Source organism: Abrus precatorius, unplaced genomic scaffold (genome assembly GCF_003935025.1).
Source record: "Abrus precatorius isolate BTA unplaced genomic scaffold, Abrus_2018 Scaffold6, whole genome shotgun sequence".
NCBI lineage: Eukaryota > Viridiplantae > Streptophyta > Magnoliopsida > Fabales > Fabaceae > Abrus > Abrus precatorius.
The window spans coordinates 16,967,239-16,992,574 of NW_020874406.1; the positions used below are offsets into that span (position 1 = coordinate 16,967,239).

The 25,336-nt window shown below is 30.7% G+C and overlaps 3 protein-coding genes across 10 annotated transcripts; 1 reads left to right on the forward strand and 2 right to left on the reverse strand.

Moving 5' to 3' along the window:
• Window positions 1-600: 600 nt before the first annotated feature.
• Window positions 601-2,171, forward strand: LOC113870284 (UDP-glycosyltransferase 72E1-like). Its single transcript, XM_027506873.1, has one exon. It carries the CDS (start codon window positions 687-689, stop codon window positions 2,169-2,171), a length of 1,485 nt encoding a protein of 494 aa, XP_027362674.1. The 5' UTR covers window positions 601-686.
• A 2,053-nt stretch (window positions 2,172-4,224) lies between these two features.
• On the reverse strand, window positions 4,225-15,772 carry LOC113868543 (aminopeptidase P1). 6 transcript variants are annotated; one of them, XR_003505392.1, is made up of 18 exons: window positions 15,547-15,751; window positions 15,336-15,399; window positions 14,769-14,908; window positions 13,912-14,196; window positions 13,636-13,758; window positions 12,180-12,497; window positions 11,813-11,899; window positions 11,570-11,637; window positions 11,139-11,205; window positions 9,960-10,094; window positions 9,730-9,810; window positions 9,163-9,217; window positions 8,945-9,049; window positions 8,753-8,824; window positions 8,439-8,563; window positions 7,488-7,647; window positions 7,241-7,311; window positions 4,225-4,590 (listed from the first exon to the last, which is right to left on the reverse strand). XR_003505392.1 is itself a non-coding variant. In XM_027504207.1 (17 exons), exons 1-17 carry the CDS (start codon window positions 15,637-15,639, stop codon window positions 7,298-7,300), a joined length of 1,992 nt encoding a protein of 663 aa, XP_027360008.1. In that variant the 5' UTR covers window positions 15,640-15,772; the 3' UTR covers window positions 6,749-7,297. The 6 variants fall into 6 exon arrangements, 4 of the variants coding, with proteins under 4 accessions (XP_027360008.1, XP_027360011.1, XP_027360010.1 ...); XR_003505393.1 differs by lacking the exon at window positions 4,225-4,590 and adding an exon at window positions 6,019-6,373; XM_027504207.1 differs by lacking the exon at window positions 4,225-4,590 and having other exon boundaries at window positions 6,749-7,311; window positions 15,547-15,772.
• A 4,326-nt stretch (window positions 15,773-20,098) lies between these two features.
• Window positions 20,099-22,608, reverse strand: LOC113868669 (probable NAD(P)H dehydrogenase (quinone) FQR1-like 2). Of its 3 annotated transcripts, none has more exons than XM_027504472.1 (3): window positions 22,413-22,608; window positions 21,895-22,265; window positions 20,175-20,663 (listed from the first exon to the last, which is right to left on the reverse strand). In XM_027504472.1, exons 1-3 carry the CDS (start codon window positions 22,458-22,460, stop codon window positions 20,435-20,437), a joined length of 648 nt encoding a protein of 215 aa, XP_027360273.1. In that variant the 5' UTR covers window positions 22,461-22,608; the 3' UTR covers window positions 20,175-20,434. The 3 variants fall into 3 exon arrangements, with proteins under 3 accessions (XP_027360270.1, XP_027360273.1, XP_027360272.1); XM_027504471.1 differs by having other exon boundaries at window positions 21,895-22,349; window positions 22,392-22,608; XM_027504469.1 differs by having other exon boundaries at window positions 20,099-20,663; window positions 21,895-22,608.
• Window positions 22,609-25,336: the final 2,728 nt, after the last annotated feature.

Consider the following 25,336-nt stretch of genomic DNA (forward strand, 5'->3'; position numbering starts at 1 on the left):
AGATCCTTATATTGTTGTATATATATATATGTTAAATTATTACAAATTAATTATAAGAGTATTTTTAAATTTATTAGAATTAAATTTATAATCTTATAAATTCAAATTATATTTAAATTTAATTCTTTTACTTTAAAGTTAATTTATAAATCTTTATATAATATATGAAATCATTTTATTAGTAATAATATTAATATATATTAATTAATTTTAAATTTTAAAATAATTTAAATATTATCATAAATATTTTATATAAATATTTTTTATTTTATAAATATTAATTATAATATTATATTATAACATAATAATTTATCCGTCTATTTCAGAGTCACTTTCCTAGTATATATAAATTTTGTAGACATGTTAATGGGCAAAGAAAAGGTATAAATAAGGATAAAATCAATTAATGTTTTATATTTAATGAAATAATAAATTTACTTTTTTTCAAATGACAAATAAAACGGTGAATTAATGATAATGAATAGCTTATTTAAATTCATTTATTTATACGCTCACTTTTCTAAGAGATTGAAAAAAAACAAAAAGAGAGAGAGAGAGAGAAACTAGAGGTGGTTACACCATTTTCAGTCCATAAATATCTCAATTTGAGGACGGCAACATAGGGCACTGATAACAAAGGAAGAAGAAAAACAGTTCTTGAGATCAGCAATCATTCTTTATAAGATATGATAACAGCAAAGCCTCATGCAGTCCTTCTGGCCAGCCCTGGCATGGGTCACCTGATTCCGATGCTGGAGCTAGCCAAACGCCTTCTCACTTACCATTCATTCAACGTAACCATCTTCGTCGTCACCACCGATTCCTCAACCACAACCTCTCACATACTCCAACAAACATCCAACTTAAGCTCCCTCAACGTTGTCGTAATGCCTCCCATTGACGTCTCTACCAAACTCCGACCCAACCCCTCGTTAGGAGAGCGTATTGTGTTAACCATGTTGGAGTCTCTACCCTTTCTACGCTCTTCCTTTGTATCCATGAAGCTTCCTCCCTCAGCTCTCATTGTGGACATTTTCGGTACTGTAGCTTTTCCCATGGCACGTGACCTCGGCATGTTGACGTACGTTTTCTTCGCCACCAACGCGTGGTTCACAGCTGTGTCCATATACCTCCCCTTCATCGACAAGGAAATGGAAGAAAGACATGCTAAGGCTCGCGAACCGCTCTTGGTTCCGGGTTGCAAACCGGTTCGGTTCGAGGACACTCTCGAAGCGTTTTTATCACCGGGTGGGCCCATATACGAGGGTTACGTGGGAGCAATGAAGCAGGTTGCATCCGCTGACGGGATTTTGATGAACACCTGTGAAGATCTGGAGCCCGCAGCAACCAAGGCGGTGAGAGAAGAAAAGATTTTGGGCCGGTTTACGAAAGGACCGGTTTATCCGGTTGGACCGCTAGTGAGAACCGTGGGACCGAAACCGGAGAATGAAATTTTGCGTTGGCTGGACGGGCAACCGGCTGAGTCGGTGATTTATGTGTCTTTTGGGAGTGGTGGGACCATGTCGGAGAGTCAAATGAGGGAGCTGGCATGGGGGTTAGAGCTGAGTCAGCAAAGGTTTGTTTGGGTGGCGAGGGAACCAAAGGAAGGTGACGCGAGTGGCGCGTTTTTCGAGGTGGCGAAGGTGCGCGACGGAACGATGCGCTTCTTGCCGGAGGGGTTTGTTAAGAGAGCAAAGGGCGTGGGGGTTGTGGTCCCCATGTGGGCCCCGCAGGCTGAGATTCTGGGACATCCTGCGACGGGTGGTTTTGTCACGCATTGTGGTTGGAATTCCGTTTTGGAAAGCATTGTGAACGGAATCCCGATGGTGGCGTGGCCGCTTTATGCGGAGCAGAAGATGAACGCTTTTATGTTGTCGGAGGAGCTTGGTGTGGCGGTGAGAGTGAAGGGTGGAGAAGCAATTGTGTGTAGGGAGAAGATAGCAGAACTGGTTAGAGGAGTGATGGTGGGTGACGAAGGGGTTGCCATGAGGAGAAAAGTTAAGGATGTGAAACTTGGTGGAGAGAGAGCGTTGTCTATGTTCGGTTCTTCTTACCATTCTCTGTGTGAAATGAGCAAAGACTGTGAACTTCATCTGCAGGCAAAAGTTTCGGGTGATTATTGCTTAGGAGATAAGAATGATGATGTGTTCAGCGAATTAGTTTGCTCTTGAACCCCTCTTTCTTTTTCTTAATTATCTGCTGTAGTTTGTGGTGTTTAAAAATGGTTACAGACTTTATATCAAACCCAGTTAATCTAATCTTAAATTGTTAGGACATGACGTTGATTTTGAAGTGAAAGCTCGTATGTTTGCGTAAATAACCACCCCTTTTATGAGCTAATTAACATGAATCCATTGTTGTTAGTTTTAAACAACTTGGTTCAAGTTTTAACATGAATCCATTGTTGTTACCACACAGTCCTAAAAAGCTGCTCAAGTTTTAATTTAATAATTCAAATATATTTATTTATATATTGATAAGTATTTTTAGTTATGAAACAAATATTTAAAAATACAAAAAAACCTTTATTGCTAACTTTCGGCGTCCTTTTCAAAAGAGTTCACATAGAGCCAGTTGGAGAATCCAAATAATACTCATCAAGTTGTGACTGTGACAGTGACAGTGACAGTGGGAAATTTCCAGTTCAACGGCTCGATCAATCAAATCGAAGTAAGATGGTGAAATAGGTTGACCCATCCCCTGTGTTGACCGATGAATGCCATTCTTCTTTATATCTATCGTCTATGAAGGCAATAAATCTTACCCTCTTTGATTCCCTGAGGAATATGCGTGCCAGGAATAAGTGATTTCTTTTCTTCTAAATATTTAATATATTGTATTAATTATGACTCAAATAATTAAGCTGAAACAATTTTTGTAAATTTTCATCAATTTTGACAGTACTTACAGGAATATGTTAAAATGCATAAATTTAATGTACAAATTACTATAAATAATATTAAATTATTCATGGTTATTTAAACTTGAAGTATACACTGAATTTGTGTGATTTATTATGAATATTTTGCATTAACCCGAAAGTAAGAGTTTCTTTTTCCTTTTTTTGTCTAAGAGAAAACGTTAAATAGTAGTTCTCACACGACTAAGCCCAACAAGATACTAAACCAACCGAAAGAAGGGAACGTCTTTCAAAAAGTGGCAATAGAATTTATGCTCAAATTTATTTTAATAACAATCTATCTATTTTAACATTAAATTGTAGTTTATCCGTGATTTAACGTGATTTTGTAACTTTTTAAAATATGCACTGAATAGGATATTTAAAGGATTCTTATATGTAAGTTAATTTTTGTTAAATATATATAGTATTTATTTTTAATAATATAATTAATAATTTTTTTAAAAAAAGTCTGACAAAGATGATAGATTTTACTAAGCTGGGGAACATTTACTTTTGGATGCATCCGTGCCTTTGTACGAGTAACAGTTGAATTAGAAGAAAATAAATAGTTATTATTACAGTTTTTTTTAAATATCCTTTTATATATAGTATTTAAAATTTATATATATTGAAATATGTTTTTTAAAAAAATTCAGAAATATGAGATTTAGAAATTATACAATTTTTAGAATAAATATAAAAGTTTAAAAATAAAAAAATAATAAAGTCTTAAAAATCGTCAATAATGATTTAAAAATATTAACAAATTAAAAAAAATTCAAATTTGTCAACAACAATTTTTAAATAATAATAAAATATTTAAAAATTATAAAAAAAGCAGTCAAAAGTTATTATTGGTAATTTTTAGTCAAAAATTGCTAATAACAAAAAAGTTATATTTATGTAATTTTACCAAAAATATCATATTTCTGTAATTTTAAAAAAAATCATATAAACAGAAGAACCATCCTTTTAATGTGCATATAAAGATATATAACTAAATAATAAATTTCTATAAAAAATAAAATATTTTATATTTTTATGTAAATTTTAATACATTGAATTGTATACATATTTTTAACAAATATTTTAATATATATTTTATTATATCTTCGAATATGTTAAAAAAATTATTATTATTAATATTGTGAGTGTTTAAACTAACGATTATTCAAGCAAAATGCATATAAATTAATGCTCCTAAACCGGAACGATTTATGAACACCAAAGATATTAATAAAATAAATACATATCCTTTATTTTATTTAGATCCACCGATTACTAATGTAAGCTGTAAAGATGCACTCAAATTTATATAATGGATTTTTCAAATAAAAAAAAAAAACATCAAATAAATAAAGAGGCCTGCTACAAGTAATTGACATTTCCAACTCATCAGAAACAAAATACAATAAGGGAAAATAATGGGCCTACCATGTGTTTCCAGCCACATAGATACAAAATATTATTATTTGTTTTAAATTCAAATAAAATCCAACGTTACTTGTGTAAATAAGGCATGGATGCATGCATTTAACGTCCCAAACTTATACACAGCATGTTAGAATTGAGCGACAAGCATATATGTGAATATTTATTAAAGCAACAAAATGGTAACATTCCCATTTGAGGCAGACAGTTGTGTACGAGTGTCTCGGTGCTCAAAGAAGGATTCTCTTGATTAAATACTGATCATTAACGTGTAGGAAAGAAAATAGATTAGGTTTATATTAGATTTTATTATAAATTATTTTTTTTTAATTTATTAATCTTTTTAATAGTCTATTTTTTTGTATTAAAACTTTTAATATTTTTTTTATAGATATGTTATTAATTAAATTTAATTATGATTGATTATTTTGTTAACTTCAAAATAAAAAAAGAAAAAAAGTTATATATAATTTAAATAAGTACGAAAAAGATGATGGGTAAAAGAACCAACAATAGAGATAATTGAAATAATTGAAATAATTCAAATATAAATCAATTAACAAATTAAATAAGAATAACGCAAAAAATTCTAATAAACATGACTTTCTTTTAGAGAATATATAGTAGAGACACTTTTTAATTCTAATAAAAAAGATTAAAATTTTTAATTTAAAATTTTATTTATTTTAATATTTTATTTATTTAAAATAATATTATAATTTTATTATAAAATTATTTAAAATAATATTATAATTTTATTATAAAATTATTTAATATATTATTATAAATTTTAAATAAGTCATTCTAATAAATTTAATATACTTAAACTTAAATCTAACTTATTCAATTAATTAAATTTTAAAAATTAAAACTATTACTTAAATAAGTCAAGCTGAGTTAAACTTTAAAAATACAAGTCATAAGCTTTTGTAAAATATTTTGGCCTATTTCTATCTTTAATCACCTTCTTATCATTTGTTTTGAGTTATTTTAAGAGTAAATAATTTTATTTTGAATATACTAATATAATTAAAATATTATATTAAAATTATATTATTTTTTTATAGATAAAATTTTATTGATCTATTTAGGATGATGTTATTTTTCTAACACTTTTATTAATTTTAAATAATTATATAATTAATTTTATTAAAAGATTCTAACTCAATTTAATTAATTATAAACTATATAAATTTTTAATTAAAAACTTCCACTCTAATATTTTTGCTAACTTTGATCCCTCATCTTGGTTCCTTGCACAGGCACCGCTATGATCACCTATGGAATAAGCAAACTCCCCTAACTTTTATAAAGTTAACTGATAGATTTGCAAGAATTTTTTTAATACAAAAATCATTAAAATTCCTATAATAATATCCAAACAAAATTTAATTATATATTTATAATAAAGATTCATCAAAAAGCGTCAGAAACTAGATTCCTCTGGTAGCATTACCTGTGAGAGTTTTATCCAGGAGGGAGGAGAAAGGAAGGATTACCTTTTATTTGAGAATTGTTTAATTAGAAAAAAGTTTTGAAATTTTTATTAAAATTTTCAAAAAATTAAGAAAAGAATTTAAAAAATAATTTTTTAAATTCTTCAAATGTTAATTTTTTTAAGTGATGACTTTTTTAAAAAATTTATGAAAACTAAAAATATTAATTTTAAAAAAATATATAAGTAAAATATATAAAATGTATATTATTAATATAATTAAATTTCATCATCCTCTCTTTTTCTCTGTGACAATAAACATTTAAACAAGAAAATAGTTTAACTTCTCCGCCTTTTCCTTTCGACCCTCCCCTCCATAGTCCTAAGTTCAATCAAAAGCTGTGTCTAGTAACATTGTTGAAGCTGGGTTCCCTGGTTCACCTAGTCGGTCCACTTGTATGCTTCTAACAATAATAGGTTCACCGGATCACTGTTGGAATTGGGTTGAGAGTGATTACAAGGTTGCGTCTTCATTTTCAACATACTCGTTGCAACTAGGTTCAAGCCGTGACGTTGGGTGCAAATCTAAAGTCAAGTTTGTGCAACTGTTAAGTTGATGGTTGAAGTATTAGACAACAAAAAAAAGGGTTCAAGTCGTACGTTCAAACTTCATGATGTTGCATTGTGGGCTTTTGAAAAGCGACAAATCCGTCATTTTGAGCTTTTCTAGAAGGAAGAATATGGTCATAGCGTTTAATTGACCTCAAATTTGCAACTTTATGTACTTTACCTGACTGTGCTGGACTTAACTCATGCTACATGCAGACGTGTTTCCAAACAAGTTGACTTTGGAAACATGCCTGGGAAGAATAACTGAGGAAATGCTACGCCATGACATAACTATGCATTAAAAATAATTTTTTGCCTCAAATAATAAAATCTCTCTTAATTAGTAACAATTTTTTATTGTTTTTTTTCGTCAACATATAATCCCATTATATATAAATTATTGCTCATATATTTAACAAAAATAAATTAAAATAATCAAAATTCTAATAGTTACAAATGTTAATTATATTGTATAGTAATATAATCAATAACTTTTAAAATATACTATAATCTTAATGAATTATATTTAATTAATTTAAAATTTTTGGTTTGAAATTTGCTTTAAGCCTATCCAATGTTACGTTGGGCCCGCCCTAAAAATGACGTCAAACAAGAAAATATCTTCAAATACTATACCGTTTCCACTGAACGTAGTTCATCATTTTTAAGTATACATCATATTTATAATAAAAAATTAATAGCAATACACTTTTAACCACTGTCCTCAAAACATTTCAGGTGAAGAGTCAATTTTCAAAAAAAGTATTTGCACATAAATTAATCACTTTGAAACATTATTTAAACATTTTAAAAATTATTTTAACCTTTTAAAAATCTGACCAATTAAGAGGTGTGTTGCTTACCTTCCTATTCACAGTACTGGGAAAAAGAAATGAGATGATGCCGAGCAGATAGCCAATTTAACACCGAACACCTAAAACGAGGAACATAATATTGATATATTCTACATACTTAAATTTGAAATACCCATCCCAAGGACACCTAAAATCTATATTACGATAAATAATATTGAATACTGAAGACAGTACATAAATTACGCTGAAGCAACTTGAGTTAGTAACTTCTTGACTCCAAACACAGATCACATACCTACAGCTACAGGTTCAGTGGCTTTCTTCAGCCATGCATTTTCAACTTCATCCAAATATGGCCCCAGAATATCTCTGCATGTGGAGTGATAGGAGTTCAGCCAATTTCTCTCATCAGGACTTAGAAGGTTCAGGTCAATCAGCTTCGTTTGATATGGTGCCTGGATGAGAAACATCAAGCACTTGTGAAATGCCATAAAAAATAGTATTCAATTGTCATTGAGCCACAGTTGAATGTTTTAAAAAGCACTTCGTAAGCAAGGTAAATTCTCTAATTTTAAACGTAGTATAATACACCAACAAAGGTCATAAGTTATGAGCCTAAAACAGGTAATAATATGAGTGCGTATAGTGTTTACTACTAACACCTTGAAAAATCTAAACACGGTAACATCATTGATGAAGTGTATGCCGTTTCATTAAACTTTAAAGTTGGCTAAGCAATTTAAATTTAAAAGGAAAATGAAAATATGTTGCAGAATTCTATACTTTAAAATAAATTTGATATAAATAATGTAATACAATAAATCATAAAAGGATATTTCTAGTTATAAACATCTTAAAATTCAACAATAATAAACTCTTATCTCTTTAGGTAAAGTCTGCTACATAGATAACATGACACTATTAAATTCAGTCAAAAACTAAATTCTTAAAAAATATTATTTATCAATAAATTTCTTTTAATAACTCACTTTAAAATTCTTCTAAATCTCTTTTTACCTGACTACAAACATCTTAAAATAATAATTAAAAGAAAAAACTGCTTCAAAGCCATTAATTAGTGACTAATGTTAGTTCAGTTGGCTTACAACAAAATAAACACAGATGAATTATTACCCTTGGACTAATGATGAACTATATAATTCAGTGAAGTAACAAAAAAAAAATTACATATTTCAAAATCATTCCACAGGAATGAACAGAAACTAATACACATATGAGGACTTACCCAGGTAATGTGCTCAAAAGATAAGTAACCTTTATCACCAAAATTGAATTTTGTATCAGCCTCCTTGACAATAAGCACATTCTCCAATCTTATCCCAAACTGTCCATCCTCATAGTAACCAGGTTCTGAAAAAATCATTTCAATGCATAATATATAACAAATGCATTTAAGTATAATCGAACAATAGCGGTCTTTGAAATGTCAAGTAGATAAATTGGACATGATTCAGAACAACCAAATACAAAATTAATAATAAAAGACAAATAACGTGGAAATTGCAATTGCATGGTCTACTTTGTCATTGTGATACTAACCATCTGTAACAGTCATCGAAGATTGCAATGGTACGCTTCGGGCCTGTGGTCTGAAACTGATTAAGTGAGGTCCTGCACAATTTATAAGACATTAATTTTTATTCTCATTTTGTATTTACTTCAGGAAAATGTACAAGACTGGACTACAGAATCAAAATAAGCAATAAGAAAATAATGATAGTTCTTCAATACCTTCATGAACATTCAGATAGGACCCAATACCATGACCAGTACCATGTCGATAATCAAGACCATCCTTCCACAAAGGAATTCGAGCAAGAATATCAAGAGCATGACCTGAAAGTAATGGAAAGAAAGAGGAAAAAGTAGCCAAGTTCAATGGGAGATATGGTGACTAGCCGCATCGTATTCACAGAAATTGACACACAAAATGGTCTCTTTTGTTATACCGTTTGTGCCGTTTGGAAATCTAGCATTTCCAAGAGCAATGTGACCCTTTAGGACCTGCACAAAGTGGATAACAGAGTATGATTATCTATGTTTAGGTCACTGATTAATAACCTACCAGATTTACTTGTGTTTATAATATTAAATAATAATAAAGCATTTCCCTTCGCAAAATATCTATCAGAAAAAGAATAATTTTGAAATTTGTTCCTGTTATCAGTCCCACTTCCCATCAAGGGAAATAATCTTGCATATTAAATGAAGGCTAAATTTAAAAATTGGACACTTTTTATTTTGGTCCCTTTATAAAAAAAATAACCCTCTATATTTGGGAATGTTAATCAACTCAATAAACATCTAACACCGTCATCACTTGGCAAACGATAGAGATTGATCTGTATAACACTTTTCATATAGGGACTAAAAGGAAAAAATAAGAAAAATTACGGAGAGAAAATTACTAGTTTAACCTTAAATGGTTCATAGAATAGTTATGAAATTACATAACTAGTAAAAACAGCAAATATGAAATTACATAACTAGTAAAAACAGCAAATAAAGGCACTTACTGCTGTATAACATGCTTTTTCATGAGCTGAAGGTTTCCCAAAATGAACTGTTCGTGTAATATCAGTTGTTCCATCTAGATACTTCAAAGACACCACCAGTTATCAATACATAGAGGTGGAGATCATGGTTGCAAAACATGAAAACAACAAAATTCACTGATAAAAACATTTTCTGCAGACTTCAGCAAATGTCTGCTGCAAAGTGCAAACTGTTAAAATATTACACAGACCTGGGCTCCAGAATCAAACAGATAAATTTTGTCAGGATCAAGTTCGGCACATGTTTCTGTATTTGGAGAATAATGAATGATAGCTGCATTGGGGCCAACTGAGGAAATAGTAGGGAAACTCAATCCTCTGAAATGCTGAAAAGGAGGAGGAAAACTTACAATAATTTCAGCAAACATAAACTTTCAGGCATTCATATTCCATTGAAGTTTTTATAAGTAAAACAAAAAACAAAAAATTTGCTCATTATTTTCATTCCCTTCAAATTCGTAACTTTATATGCTAAAGCAAATGCAGTCAATTATGGTAGCAAAACCAAGTTGCAAAAGTAAAATTTGATTCCTTATTAACGTGTGACTCCTACATGTTATGTACCAAAACAGGTCATAACATTTTAAGTGCACCTTAAATCCAGAATGTGCAGAAATACTGTAAGCAACATCTGAAAAGGTCAGTCACAGAGCATAGAATGGGCTGATCAGATTCTAGGGTGACCATCTGACCATAGAGCATAATAAGTCCAACGGAGAACAAAATATTGAAAATGTATCAAGGATAAGGGAGATGGAAATTTTTAAGTTGGAACTCCAGGAACGACACGTGACCCTACTGATGAATCTTAAAAAATCTTATTCGAATCTAGTAGCAGAAGAAGGACAAAGTTGGGCTAATTTAGTTTTTCCATAAAAAATTAAGGGACTGTTTGATTTGAAATATATTTTGTTTTTACTTTTAATTACAAAAATATCTTATTTTCATTTTAATTGTTTTCAACATTTCCAATACAATATTTGAAAATAGAAAACACAATGAAAACAAGGTGACATTTTTATAATTAAAAGTAAAAATAGAAAATGAAAACAAAAAGTATTTCTTGAAACCAAACTGTCCAAATGATCTTCAATTTTTTTTTTATAAAAAAAATCTACCTACATTACAGTGATGCTGCCTCTGGTTCAAAATATCTGATAATTACATACTGTGTTCTTATCAAAAGTGCTTTTTCTATAAAGAAGATTGAAAAAAATTCCAGCCTTCTGGGAAAGTTGAAAATAGTTTTTCTCTACTGCTTATTTCAAAATCCAAAATCTTTGGTATTTCTCCCTGTTTTTTCTTGAACTAAAACCTTTGCCTAAGAAAAGCTTATCCAAATAAATACTTAATTGTTTTGTTAGCTCCACCTCTTTTGATGCTCGAAAACCTTCAAGTTTGTCACTTACAGTCACCTCAGTCAATTTCAAGCACTCCCTGCCAAAGTTTTAAAAGAATTCTATAAGTATACCATGTGATCTAACTTTATAATGATGCATATGGAGCTAATTACTGTGAAAGATATGCTCAGACTCTAAAGTGTAAAATTGTCAGTAATCATAAAAAACATCACTGTTACTTACCAAAGATTAAAATAATTCTTATTTCACCTTCACAACATTCTGATAAAGGATATGTTAATTTTTTCAAAAACTTTATAAAGGGGACTTTCATCTCAATGTCATGATTTCCCCTGTTAACAAATAAAACTAACTTGCCAACTTTTTCTCAATTTCCACAAAGGTATATTATAATAAGCATGTCAGAGTTCAGGCCAGGTTAAATTTGAGAAGAAACCTACAGATGTTCCTTCTTTTTCACAGAATTCTTCTCCAAAAAGTAACCAGATGCTCCATAAATATCCTGCATCTGCACATTGAACCAAACTTTTTGCATCATTTTACACTAAAAAATATATTGCATTTTTCAGTGACTTAAAATAAAATGAAAAACAAAAATATAAAAATTTAGAGAGGAGAATGAAAAATATGGTTGTCCTCCAAAAAATAAACATATTCTAGAGACACAAGATCCAAATGCAAACCTTCTTATCCAGCCACACAAGATATTGAACAACTGCTGCACCATCCCGAATATGTGCCTTTCTTAACCCATCCAATTCCACCGAGTTCTAAAAGTATTGGAGTAACAAAAGAAATAAACAAAGTTTCAAGTAATGAAATAGGGGGAAAAATCAAAGATATGAATAATTTTTCACTAAATTAACTGCTAATACTTATTTTTCTCCATTTCCTTTTAAAATAATAAATCAAGGGGATATCAAAATCTGTTTGTTATTCTGGAACAATCATCCATACAAGCATGGGTTTGAGAAAGCTCAATACTAACTTCTGTGCTGCACCAAAAATCAAATGACCTTTATAAAGTAAAAGGGAGTACAAGCATATAACCTTTAAAGCTTTTGCAAGGGCCAAAGGTGACTGCAGCAAGAGAACTGTTTCAGGCTTCAATTTTGCATACAGTGCATAACAGCATGAACCTGGATCAGCCCATACGAGATTCTGACTATTTTCTTCTGTTTGATGTTCACCATTTACACGCTTATTAGTTTCACTGGGAACTTTTTCAGCCTCCATTGTAACTTCCGCTAAAGCAACCTTGGCAGTAGACACAGCATCAAGCTCATCAGTTGCTAGCAATGCCACATCACAGCTTACTGCCATATACTCTCGAATTTCAATTCCATTCTCCTCTAAATGAGTTTTTACCTGGCACAAAACACACTTTTCAATGAGTTTCATTTCATATCTCCAAATTCGGCCCTCTCAATATCAGCATGAAGAACATGAACCAAAGTAATACTCTATCAAAAGATCTTTCTTAACATTCCAAAGTAAATAAACTTTGATTTAACTTGACCATGAAATAATTCATTGGTTTGGATTATTATTCTATATGCATAAATAAGGTGTTAAATATATACAAATATGCTATTTAGGAAAATAGTATCCATATAATTATAGTAATTTAGTACCATATATTTGCTCCTGATTATGTAGTTATAATTATGATTACCTTTATTAATATAAATATACAGCTTGTGGTGTAGTTGAAAATATATGGAATTCACAACATGCTTTTCTCGTTTTCTCTCATCTTTAACATAAGGAAAATAATTTTTATCATATTTTTAAACAATATATATGTAGTAATTTGATATAATATACTTATATAATTAGTATATTGTTCACAGCCATGTAAAAAATTATCTGGAACATTGTTATTACAATTTTGTAAGCCAGAAATTCACATCATTTGATGAATTGCAGATGACTTTTAATCATCCAATAAATGGATGCATAGGTGCTGTTCTGTATCAAAGATACAAATCATACAATTTAAAAATTCTTTTTTTCTCTTGTGCTTTTCTTTCATCAAATATCGTCAAAGAAGTTGAAAAGTCAGATAAGCTTACATAATTTAATGAAGAGAATATGAAGGAGAACTATCGTCTGCACCCTTTGATTATTCCACTACTTTAATTTCATTCTTCTAAAACACGGGCTTCACATAATTACTCACTCATTCTATACAATCAATTTAGCTGTTCAATTGCTTTGTTGTTCTTTTGAAATTGAGGCTTCACACACTTAGTTATGACTTATGACTTTGTGTTGTGAGACTTATCGTTGGGTTATATTGTCAATTTCTAGTTAAAAATTGTTAGATTGGGCTCTATAAATCTTTTATAAGATATAATTCAAGCTATTTTTCATTGTATCTTTCAATCTTAAGATTCAATAATTCACAATTAAAAAATTAGCTTGACAATTCACAGATTAACTTGCAATTTGATAACCTCAATCTGGAAAAAATTCATGCTGATGAGACATTACTCAAACTGACCTCAACAGAAACCTTTTGCTTGTCCACATAAATGAAAGCAGAATTGGATGTCACAATAGCAAATGCATGAACAACAGGACAGTATGCCACATCACTTCCACGAATATTATACAACCATGCAACCTGTAATGTAGCCACATCATTGGAAACAAAATGAAAAAGAAAATAATCCTAAAAAGGATGAACAATTGGGGCAGAAAATATCCTCAAACTCAGGCAACATTTGTCATGGTAAAAGAAACATAAAAGGAAGAGTTATCAAGAGGATGCGGTTACTTCATCAAGTGCTGTGAAAATTATCCCTCGGGCTTGGTCCTGTACAAGCTTTTTTCTCAAATCTTTCAACTTATTTGCAACAGATCGACCTGCAAATTTCAATGGATGTACAATAACAGCATTAATCTCTGCTGGTGGGCGATTTATCCATACTTCATCTACCAAATTTTTTGTCGTTTGAACCAGCCTCTGCTGTTTTCCGGCAAATGCACGCTCCCATCTCTGGGCAGTATCAATTGAAATGCACCAAGGGTCAACCCCTATGGATGCATCTTTTCGCAAGTTCTAGTGAAATGAAATGACTTGTTAGTACAGATATCCCACAGTCAAATTACAATAGTCTTATAATGGGACGTGAATAGAAAATGGACCACTTGGGCAGTTCATGGATATAGCAAGACTAATCCAGTATATTGTCCTCATTCATAAAAAGTAAGTTTAGACTTATGCTTTATTTACATGATACTTTTTTATTAATTTCTAACAGTATTTCCTACTTTTCATTTCCATCCTATAGAGTTCGTAGGTTGTCTCTTCCCTCTGCCTATCTGTGTCTAGTTCTCTTCCAAACCCTTCTTTTATCTCTACAATTACAAATGTTAATGGTGCAAAAGCAAGGCCAAGTTCAATCAACTCTTCCTAAACAAGGGGAAGCTACTTGTGAGCAACTTATCAATAATGCAGAGATGTAGATAGAGTGATTCTTGATCCAAACTTCAATATTATGCTGTGGTAAGACAGAAGAGTTTACCATATTAAAAGGAAACCATTCCTTAAATTTGGCATTTGTCTCAATACTCAACAATTATATATATCAAAGGCCGCTATTTAAAAGTATTCAAGAGCAGGTGACTCACATCAGCCATCCAGATATCTACAGCAGGATCTTCACCAATACGCATTAGCTCCCACTGATCACTAAGTTGTTGTTCAGCCTGCAAAAAATATCGTCCATCCGTCCACAACAGTGCTTTATTCTTTGTTACAAGTGCCAAACCTGAATGTCATTTTATAAAGAAAAAAAATTAAAACCATAATGAAAAACAACACAAAAGATACTAATCTAATTTTATGAAATACACAAGACAATGGCATAGTTGTATAGCATACAACAAGTACAGCTAACTTCAACAACAATTCCACAGTCCATCTTACATCGGGGATTGGCCCGGGCATAGAATCCCCATCCAGTGACAAGCTAGCAACAAATCCTAAATCTTTTTTTCAAAATTATAGAAACAAAATATACTTCCACAGAAACCAATTATGCGTAAGCGTATCTGCTAATAGTAGGAGATAGTGAAGTGTTGAAACAATTGCAGTAAAACGAGACAACTTAATCCCTAAACTAATGGATGCTGCAATAAAAGAACAAACCAGAACGGAAAGGCATACAGGAAATTTTATCCTAGATAGAAACTTACCAGCACTTCCACTGAAGCCGGAAACGAATTCGCGGCGCTTGTCTCGTGCAGATACATATTCGCTCTGCAAAGTGCAATTAGAATCGCAGAAGAGAAATCGGATTTAAAAATAAAATAATTATCAATCAGCTTAGAGGAAAGAAATTAAAAAAACTGAAACCTTCGATCTAAGTAATATTATTAGAGTGATTAGGAAGAAAAGATGATAAACCTGATGATAATCTTCAGAAGGCACAACCAAGGCATCAAGAGGCGGAGAGTTAGAAGCCATCAAAGACCTCAACGCAGAAAGCGTGTCTTCCATTTTCTTTTTTTGTTTTGTTTTGTTCTTTTTTCTCAGTCTCGCTACTTCCAGTTTGAGTGACACAAGTAACTCTGATCGGTTTATATATAAAACGATAATCCCGTATACCTGCCGAATTCCTAGGAAACGTAAAATGTTTATGAGCTTTTCTGTTTATCTTGTTTATATTAATTTTATTTTGTTTTATTAATATCATGTTAATTATTTTATAATGTTTAAAATATATATAATTTTTTTATATATTTAATATAATATTTTTATTTTTAAATAGGGCGGCTTTGTTTGATATCAAATCTAAATAAAGAAAACAAATAATATTTGATTTTAGAGAAATAAATTTTATATTTTTATTTAACTTTTATGATATAAAAATGAAAATTGCTTCCATCGTTATGTTCTGCCTTTATTTTTCTTTATTAGATTATTTAAAAACAAAACCAAAGTTTACATATTAACCAAACGTATTTTAAGATGTGCTCAGACACAAAATGCTTATAATATTTTTGAAAATGTCAGCTTCAAATGAAGGTTTTAAAAACACTCCCCCCTTAATGTGTCTTGAACCAGTGATCCGTGTGCTCAATGAGTTGAATGCTGTGTAAAAAATTTTGGTGACAGTGATGCAGTATGTTGGAGGTTCGGTAAAAATAAAACCAATTTACTATAAGAATTTATATATAATATTTTTTTATTAAAATTTATAATTTTTAATGAAATTAAATATGTTAATACTTAAAAAATTTAAAATAAAAAATTTTCTGCAAAATTAAGAATATCAATTTAAGTCCGGTATGATGATGACTTACATAATCCACTTCAAATGGAAAACTAGGCCAAAGGTTCTTCCCCCGTCATCTCATTTAATACGCCTAAATGCAAGTTAATAAAGAGCCAATATGTTGACCCATTTTTAATTTTTTTAAAATTAAATATAATTATTTTTTAGTTAAATTTTATTTTTTATTAATTTTAAAATATTATTAAATATTTTTTTATATTTTTTATTTTATGTTAATTTTCAATGGACTGGAGGCAGGTTGGCCTAACTTTTTTTTTTTTTTTTCTTACGAGTATTGGCAGTGAAATACACAGAATATATCCAACCAAGTGAAAAACGCCAAAAGAAGGGTTAAATAGTATGAAAGTTTTTTTTTCCTGAAATAATATGAATTTTAAAAAATATACTAGAATGGTTGCTATTGGGCCTTTTACCAACTGGGCAGTTCGGAGAGAACTGTAGAAAATGATAGATTTTCCCTTCATATGTGGTTTAAGACATATATAACAACAACGACAAAAAAAAAAGGGCAGGTACCAAAAAAAAATCGACAAAAGCTAATCAAATCTATAAATTTTTATAAAAATATTTGTGAAAAATATATAAATAAAGTACTTCTTATAAGTTTAAATCAATTTATAAATTACCTATTTTGAAAAAAATAATTAAAATACTTTGAAAAAGTAAACATTATAAATTTATTTTAATTTATAAGGTGAATTTTTTCTCTCTTACAAAAGCTTCTGTGTACACTTATGGACCTATACCATGTGAAGAATAGTCCTTTTACTATATATAACTATAGATGGAGAAAGCCTAGAGTCAAAACCACTAAAGGCATATTTGGAAAGGGAGTTTCAGAGAAAAACACAATTTTTTAAAATTTAAAATTTAAAATTATATCATTTATAATGATAAATACACAATCAATATATTAAAGTTATATTAATACATCAATTTATATATTTTATTATAAAAAATGTCCACTTTAAATATTTATTTAAAATACAAAATATATTCTCCCTCTTTCCTTTATAAAACTCTCTTTTGCAAACAATTACTAAAAATAATTTAAAAGGAATTATTTATTTATTTTCTTTAATTTTTTATAAAAAATAATCATCAATATTGTCCAATTTTATTTATAATAAATAAAATTTATTTTAAATATATTAATTATTATTTTTTAATATAATTATACAATTTTTATTATGAATTTCGTGTTAATGAAATATTTAGAATCAACAAAATGAAACTCGCTCAATAAAATATAGAGCTAGAACTTTAAATATTAATTTGTTTTTTTTTTTTCTTAATACTTCATTCAATAGGCCTAATGAGAATTAAACTTGAACTTAAATGAGTTATATAGTTTATTTTGTCAACTCTAAAAGTATTACTCATAAGTGAATATATCAATCATTTAATATATAATTTATCAATTTAACAACACAGTAACTACTAATTTTGAAATATAATACTACATTTAATTCTATTTATAAAAAATAAGCAACTAATTTATAAAATCAATAAAAACAATACATATATTAAATATTAATATTATTTCAAAAATGCTCATTGTATTAAATAACTAAGTTAGTAGCTTGCATGAAAAATAAGTAGGTGCTTAATTAATATAACTTAATAATAAATTAAGGGTATAAAAGAAGATTAATAATTAACACATTTATTTTTTATAATTAGAATAAAAAAGTTTGACAATTATTTTTTTATAAACAAAATTGAAGATACAATAAAATTATATCATATTTCATATTATTTTTAATAAATTAATTACTTATATCTTATATAAAAATAAAATAAAACAGATATATTATTCATAATATACATCTAACTTGCTCTACTAAGTACAAAAATGATTTCAACTCGCTCTGATTTATGGGCTCAAGTTCTTTATCATAAATATAATTTTAGTCTTGATCAGAATTTTAGTGTTAAGAAAGTTTCCAGTTAGTCCTATTTATGAAAAAATCTAATGAGTATTTGGCTTGAATTTTTTCAAAGTCTAAGCTGGTGTGTTAGGGGTGGAATGTCTATTAAATTCTGGACTGATAATTGGATCCCCATATTGATAGATTACTTGACCATGTGGTTATTCCTAGCACTGAGCTTGAGTTGGAGGCTCCTGTTGCTTTGTTTGTTGCCTAAGGCAGCTGGGACTAGGATAAAATCTAGCACATTTCTTCCATTAACCCCCTTCTAGACTTGCAGGGCCTGATTCTGCTTTTTTGAATAGTTCCAATAATGGGTTATTTTTCCTCAAGTTTGCTTGTTATATGTTGGATAATGTTAATGTTCATCCGACTAGTAGGATTGACTTGCTCAAAATTATTTGGAAGTGAAAAGATCCTCTTAAAATTACTTTTCTTCTTTAGAAATTAGCTCATGGTAGATTATTTACTAATGATGAGTGATTTCTTAGAGGTATGGCTAAGTCTTCTTCTTGCCCTAGATATGAAGATGGGCCTCAATCTATTATGAATGTATTGTGGGATTGTTTTTCTGCTAAGAAGGTTTGGGATAATTTTATTTTCCCAAATCAGTGGGTCTCTTTTTTTAGCTCAAAAATTTTCAACTGATTATTGTCTAATTTCTTTAGTTACTGTCTAATCTCTCTAACCCTCACTACTCTTGCTTCTATAATTGGTCTATCTTGTTTGGTTGTATTATTTGGAATTTTTGGAATGCTAGAAATATTTTTGTTTTTTAGAATTGCATTTCTCAGCCTGGTAGTGTTGCCCAAAAATCTGTATATGATGCTGATTATTTTTCTTTTAATGGCAGGTTTAGTTCCACATCTTTTTTCTAACTAAGTTTCTGATTTTGGGATGGTTAGATGAACTCCTCTAAATGTGGATAGAGTTATTTCTAATTGTAATGGGGTGACTGCCTGTGGAAGGTTAATTCGAGATTGTAATGGTAGATTCTGTTTTGGATTTAGTAGAAGCTTGAGTTTTTACTCTCCTCTCCTTGCTAAGCTTTGGAGAATTTATTTTGGTATTCAGATGGTTATTTTTGCCAAAATTTAAGTAATCTGGATTGAGAGTAATTATAAGGATGCAATTGCTCTTGTGTTGAATGTCCAGCTTCCTTCCTACCCTCTATTTTCTTTACTTTGTAATATTAAAAATACTTTAAAATCTATTAGATTTGTAAGATTTGCTTATATATGTAGAGAAATAAATCAATATGCATATTTTTTAGCTAAATTAGGGCTAGATTCCCTAACTTCTTATTTTCAGATTATGGATCCTTCTACCCATCTGTTGCCTTTCTTGTATCTAAACTTTAGTATTCAGAGTTGTCCTAAACATTGTACCTAGTTTGTCTTTTATTTTAGACTTTTGAGCTCCTTTTTCTAACAAAAAAATGATTTCATCGTTAGTGGCTACATTTAATAATAAATTAGTAATATATGAACAAATTAAAAAATAATAAATTAATTATTTTTCAACTCTCTCCAATAATGTCATGGTCACAAGTCATCAAAAGGTCATGTCAAGATTAAAATAAATTTAAGAAAATATTTTATGTATCATTAGAAGTAGACATCTAAAGGTATTTTTCTTTTATATTTTTGGAGTGTATTTTTAGAACGTGTGTGTATATATATAAAGGTAAAAAAAAAAGAATAAAAATAACAGCATAAAGTATCACATACTGTATAATTTTTAATAATTCATATAATCAAACTCATAATTTTCCCAGGTCATAATACACTCATGCACAAGGCACACCAAGAAAAAAAACGGGGACAGGAAGATACACAAATAGACATTATTATTTGATGAAAATTATCAACATCTACAGATTCCGGAACAATGCAGAACCTAGAACAACATGGGAATCCCCAACCCCAACAGAATTGATAGTGGAACAGAGCTGTCATTCCTCGTCACGATGCAATGGTAAAATGCCAGAACCGATTTGACAACAAAGGAAAGGTCAAAAAATACAGACGATCAACAAGAATTGAATGAAATCAAGAAAACACCATCATGACTGGGCGAGCTTCTTGACTATAACAGCCATATACTTGCCCTGATGCTCTGCAAGTGCCAGTTCTGTTTCACTAGGCTCTCTTGTGCCATCACCTGCAAACACTCCTGCACCATATGGAGAACCCCCTCTTATGGAGTCCATCTTGAACATTCCCGGTCCAAATGTATATCCAACAGGAACAAATAGCATTCCATGGTGTGCCAGCTGAGTGATTGCTGTCCAACTGCAACAAAAAGCACAAAACTAATTATTTCATAATGCTTTTTCTAGCAGTATCATCTTAGATACCGTTCTAATTTCCACCATCAAGTGAGATAAAATCTTTCTATCTTGAAATGTAGAGAGTGTGTGATGGTCTTCGGATTTCAGACTGCAGATATGCACATCTATAAAATACACATTCAATTTTGACTTATTTGCATGTCCGCTAGACAGCTAGAGTTTCCGGTTACTGTATCAACATAGAAGAGCATACTCCAAATGAATAGGAAGAAGAGAAAACTATGTCCTCTTGCTCTACGGAAAACCTGAGGTAACTGTCTAAGACACCCGAAGAAAGCTCCCCGTAAACTGAGACCAGAAACATCACATGGATAAAGCTTTTCAGCGCTAATAATATGGCATACCAAGCAATTTACTGTGGTTTTGTAAAGATGTTCCATACACGCTATTCATCTTAAAAATGAATATACCAGACAGACAATCATTTTAAGCAATAGCAGAACATATTAGCACACACGCTCTCTCCCTCTCTTGACTAGTAGAAAATAAAAACGATGATGCAAATGTAAACCTGCAGACTTATACATATATATGCACATACATTTATGATGCCCGTGAAAATATGATGTTCTTGACAAATGACCAGCCAATTCCACAAGGTATTTTAAATTTTTATCATTACGACGATTTACAATCAAATCCAACCAATTTTTCAGACACCAAAATCCTATCGTTGATCTCATTTCGTGCAAAGGATAGCTATTGAAGTGAATTCAATTCGAAAAACAGCCTCTTTTCCACTCTTCACAATAAAATCAATGTATATGTGTTGTAGCTACTCGTTTCAAAGTTGAGAAATCAAAAAGACAAAATCTCAATATCTAGGACGCAAAACTAGCAAGTTGCAAATTGCCATCCATGAGCAATTGAAAGCTCCATACATTGTGTTAATAACATTACCATCAAGTGTTATGCTATGTTATGTTTTGCCAGTCAACAACCACACTGTAAATCTTTCAATTTTCACTGGCGAGTCTACCGGAGAATAAAAACGACTCTATTTTATGCATTTGTGTATAAAAGCAGTAAAGAATAAAAAAGTACAGGCAATCAATTAATGTCCAAACACAGCAATTTAATCGACATTGAGGCAAAACAAACTCCAAGATTACCAAATGCAGAGAGCTCTTCAAAAGCTAACACAATAAATAAATAAAAAAAAAAACCCTTACGCAGTAGTTTCTTGGCCTCCTCCTTGAGTGCCAGTGCTAACAAAGAACCCAGCAGGTTTCCCTGCAAGCTTCTGCTCCTTCCACAGCTGTCCCGTTGAGTCAAAGAAAGCCTTCATTTGCGCCGCCATCGCCCCATACCTCGTCGGAAACCCAAACAACACCCCATCGGCGTCCGGCAATTCTCCCGGAGTTATCTCCGGGATGGTATCGTCCTTCGGCGGCGCCCTCATCATGTTCAACACCTCAATCGACAATGTCTCCGGAACCCTATACAAAACCCCTTCCACGCCTTCCACACTGTCCACGCCTTTCTTCAGCCTCCTCGCAAGTCCTTCCACGTGCCCGTACATCGAATAGAACACGATGAAGATCTTCAATCTCGCACCAGCCGGAATCGAAGCCGACGCCGTTTCTTCAATTTGCGGCGCATTTGTGTGTTCGGCGTGGGCGTCCTCCTCCGCCGGGATCGGCGCGTCCCTCGACCCTCCGGCGGCTACCGGCGGAGAATCGTTGGTAACCGGCGGTGTCTTCTTCTTGCTGGGAACACAGCCTAGTCCTTTCCCCATCAAAAGCGAAGGGAAATTGGGAATGTGAAATGGGAATTGAAGAGTGCAGAGTGTGGCAACGATGCAGAATTTGGAGAACCGAAAGGGAATGAAAGAATCCGAGTAGGACTGAAAATTCAGAATTTCAGAGCTGAGAGTTCAGACTTGTTTTGAGTACATTCGAATGATTGGTGATGTCACCCTCACTCCGTTCAAATAAAGAGTGGACACGTCCACAACCTAATCTAAACGACGACGTTTTTCTACCCGCTGCGTACGACACTGTCGCTCGCTAGCTTAACGCGATCGTTTCTATTTTCTTGAATCCCACTCACATACGATACGACATGGACAAAACGCGTCACTTCATTTAAATCAATAAAAAATATCTAAAATTGTTTTGAAAGGTTGGTTTGGTTTGGTTGGTTAATGAGAAAAGGATAAACGAATTCTCATTGTAAGGCGACGATGCGTTTCATAATTTAAATTGGTTGATTGATTATTATGGATGATAAGGGAATGCCATTTACGACTTCTAGAAGGAATTGACAAATTTGATAGCCCCCAAATCCTCCACTGAAGACAACTTTGAGAAATCCACATCATTCAGCTTATAAATACGCTTCATTTTGTATGCACCAACTCTTGGGTAATGTACTGTTTACACTGTAGTATAATACAATCCGCTTTAAACCATTTTATTAGCCTTTTCTTTTTATCTAAAACACAGTTTTATAAAACATTTTTTTAGTCCAGACAGTGAGTACTTCATTCAATTTAGTCAAAATCAAGTCATAATAAGATTTATAAAAGGAAAATTAAAGAAACTATTACGAGTCAACGTTTGAAGAAGTGGTCTTAGATAAAGATCGATGGTTAAGTTTATTAATTAGGAGATAATTTTTATTTAATCTTTTATAAATATACGTGTATCATGTCGTAAGGACGTCTTTGAATAATGAAGAACATTGCTGTTTTTCACTCTCTCTTTATAATGAGAACTATTTCTCTTACTTTGATCCTCTTTCTTTTTCAATTCGATTTACTGTGAATAAAAAAATAACAGGTTAAAAATGAGAATAGCATGACAAAACTTTATTTTATTTTTTTCTAGATTAATTTAAGAGGAGATTGAAGATTTTATAAGGATTCAAGGAATTTGATATTGTTTGAAGACAAGTGATTTGAGTGTCAAACACTATTTGAAGGCATGCTGGCTGAGCTATTTGAGAGTACAAGTCTTGGTGGTATCTTTTCATGGTTTTGCTCGTTAATTGTTCGATCAAATTGTTTCTAATATTTTTTATTAAGTCTTAATATCATAAATTAAGAACTATCTTTTGTTGATTGATTGCATGTCAAAATGTTAGGAGTTTGAATTACTTTTACCATTCGCAAATATGGATTTCAACAACAAACACATGATTAGATTTCCATTATTCCAAAGTCCTTTAAGAGACAACACGGTAAGTGCACTATGACAGCATGACTTTGCTACAATATATTAACTAATATGCATTTATCTATTTAAATCTTTCTTCTATTTCATTGTTTTTTTTTTATTATTTAATTCTAATTTTCACGGTGCTTTTTAAATTAAGATTTTTTTTGTCCAGAAAAGGACTTATAATGAGCCTTACAAAAAAGAAAGGAATAAAAGAAAAATAGAATAAACGCAAAGTGCATTACGAGAAATTAAACTCACGCTCACGCATTCACAAAACATGTCCCACAATGTTGAGGTGCATGTTTGATATTTCATAAATGTTTATTTGGGAGTTATTTCTGAAGATAACTAATATAAAGAGTAAATTTTTAATAAATATTTTAAAATTAAAAAATATATTAGTATTAAATTAATATCTTAATATTTAATTTAATTTTAAAATTTTATATAACTTTCTTAATTTAAAAATAATATAAATTCATCATCCATTCTTTTTTCCTTCAAATGATATCTGTGGTCACTAATGATTTTGTTTGGTGAGCCTTTGAAATCATTAACATCAATTTATTCAATGCCTTCGGTCTTGGACTCTTGCAATATCGTGTGCAATCATTTGTTTTAGGCTATACTTTGGTTTAATTTGAGAAGTTTTCAACTAAACAGTGTTACTACGGAACCCTTAAAGCTTGTTTTCATCAATAATGTTATATATAAGATACTTGATTTCTAGGTTAGTCATAAATGACCTTTATGATTTTATAACTTAAAAATAGCTAAATATTTTGACATTTTTACAAGTAAATATATTGATTTGTAAATTTATAAAATTAACCCGGTGTCGGTAAAACCTAAATTTTTTATTATAATTTATTTCTTAATATGTGATTATTTTTTTATTTTTTTATTGTTTTGTGTTATAAAGTAATAATTTTTATTTTTTAAACAACTAAATAAAAATATGAAAAAAAAAATATTGCCGCTTTCACGGTTGCATTTTATGTCTCCCTTGTAGTGAAATGCTTTAGTGTGGAACCACTTAAATAAAAACATTTCAACACTATATTTCATTCAAATCAAACCAAGAAAATGTGAAAAGTTTATGTATTTCGTTTCTCAGAGATTTCAGTCCCTTTAAATTCGGTGAAACCAAACGTAGCATGATACTTCACTTAATCATAGTATGTTGCATTGTTGTTCCCTTTGACTTTTTCTCTTCTTCTTCTCCTTTTTTTATCAAGAGGAAAACCTAACTACAATCGTATAGCTCCCTTAAGGGCTCCTCCCACTTAGAGGTTCCTCTTCTACTATTGCAGAGTTTTTTTTTTTTTTTTTCCTCTTTTGCTTAGTCTATTCACATTAGATGAGTTATTTTCTCTCTTATATGAATTTTTTCCCCTCTTATTTCTTCTTTCATCTTCATACCTCTCACCTTTTATTGTCTTTTCTTTTC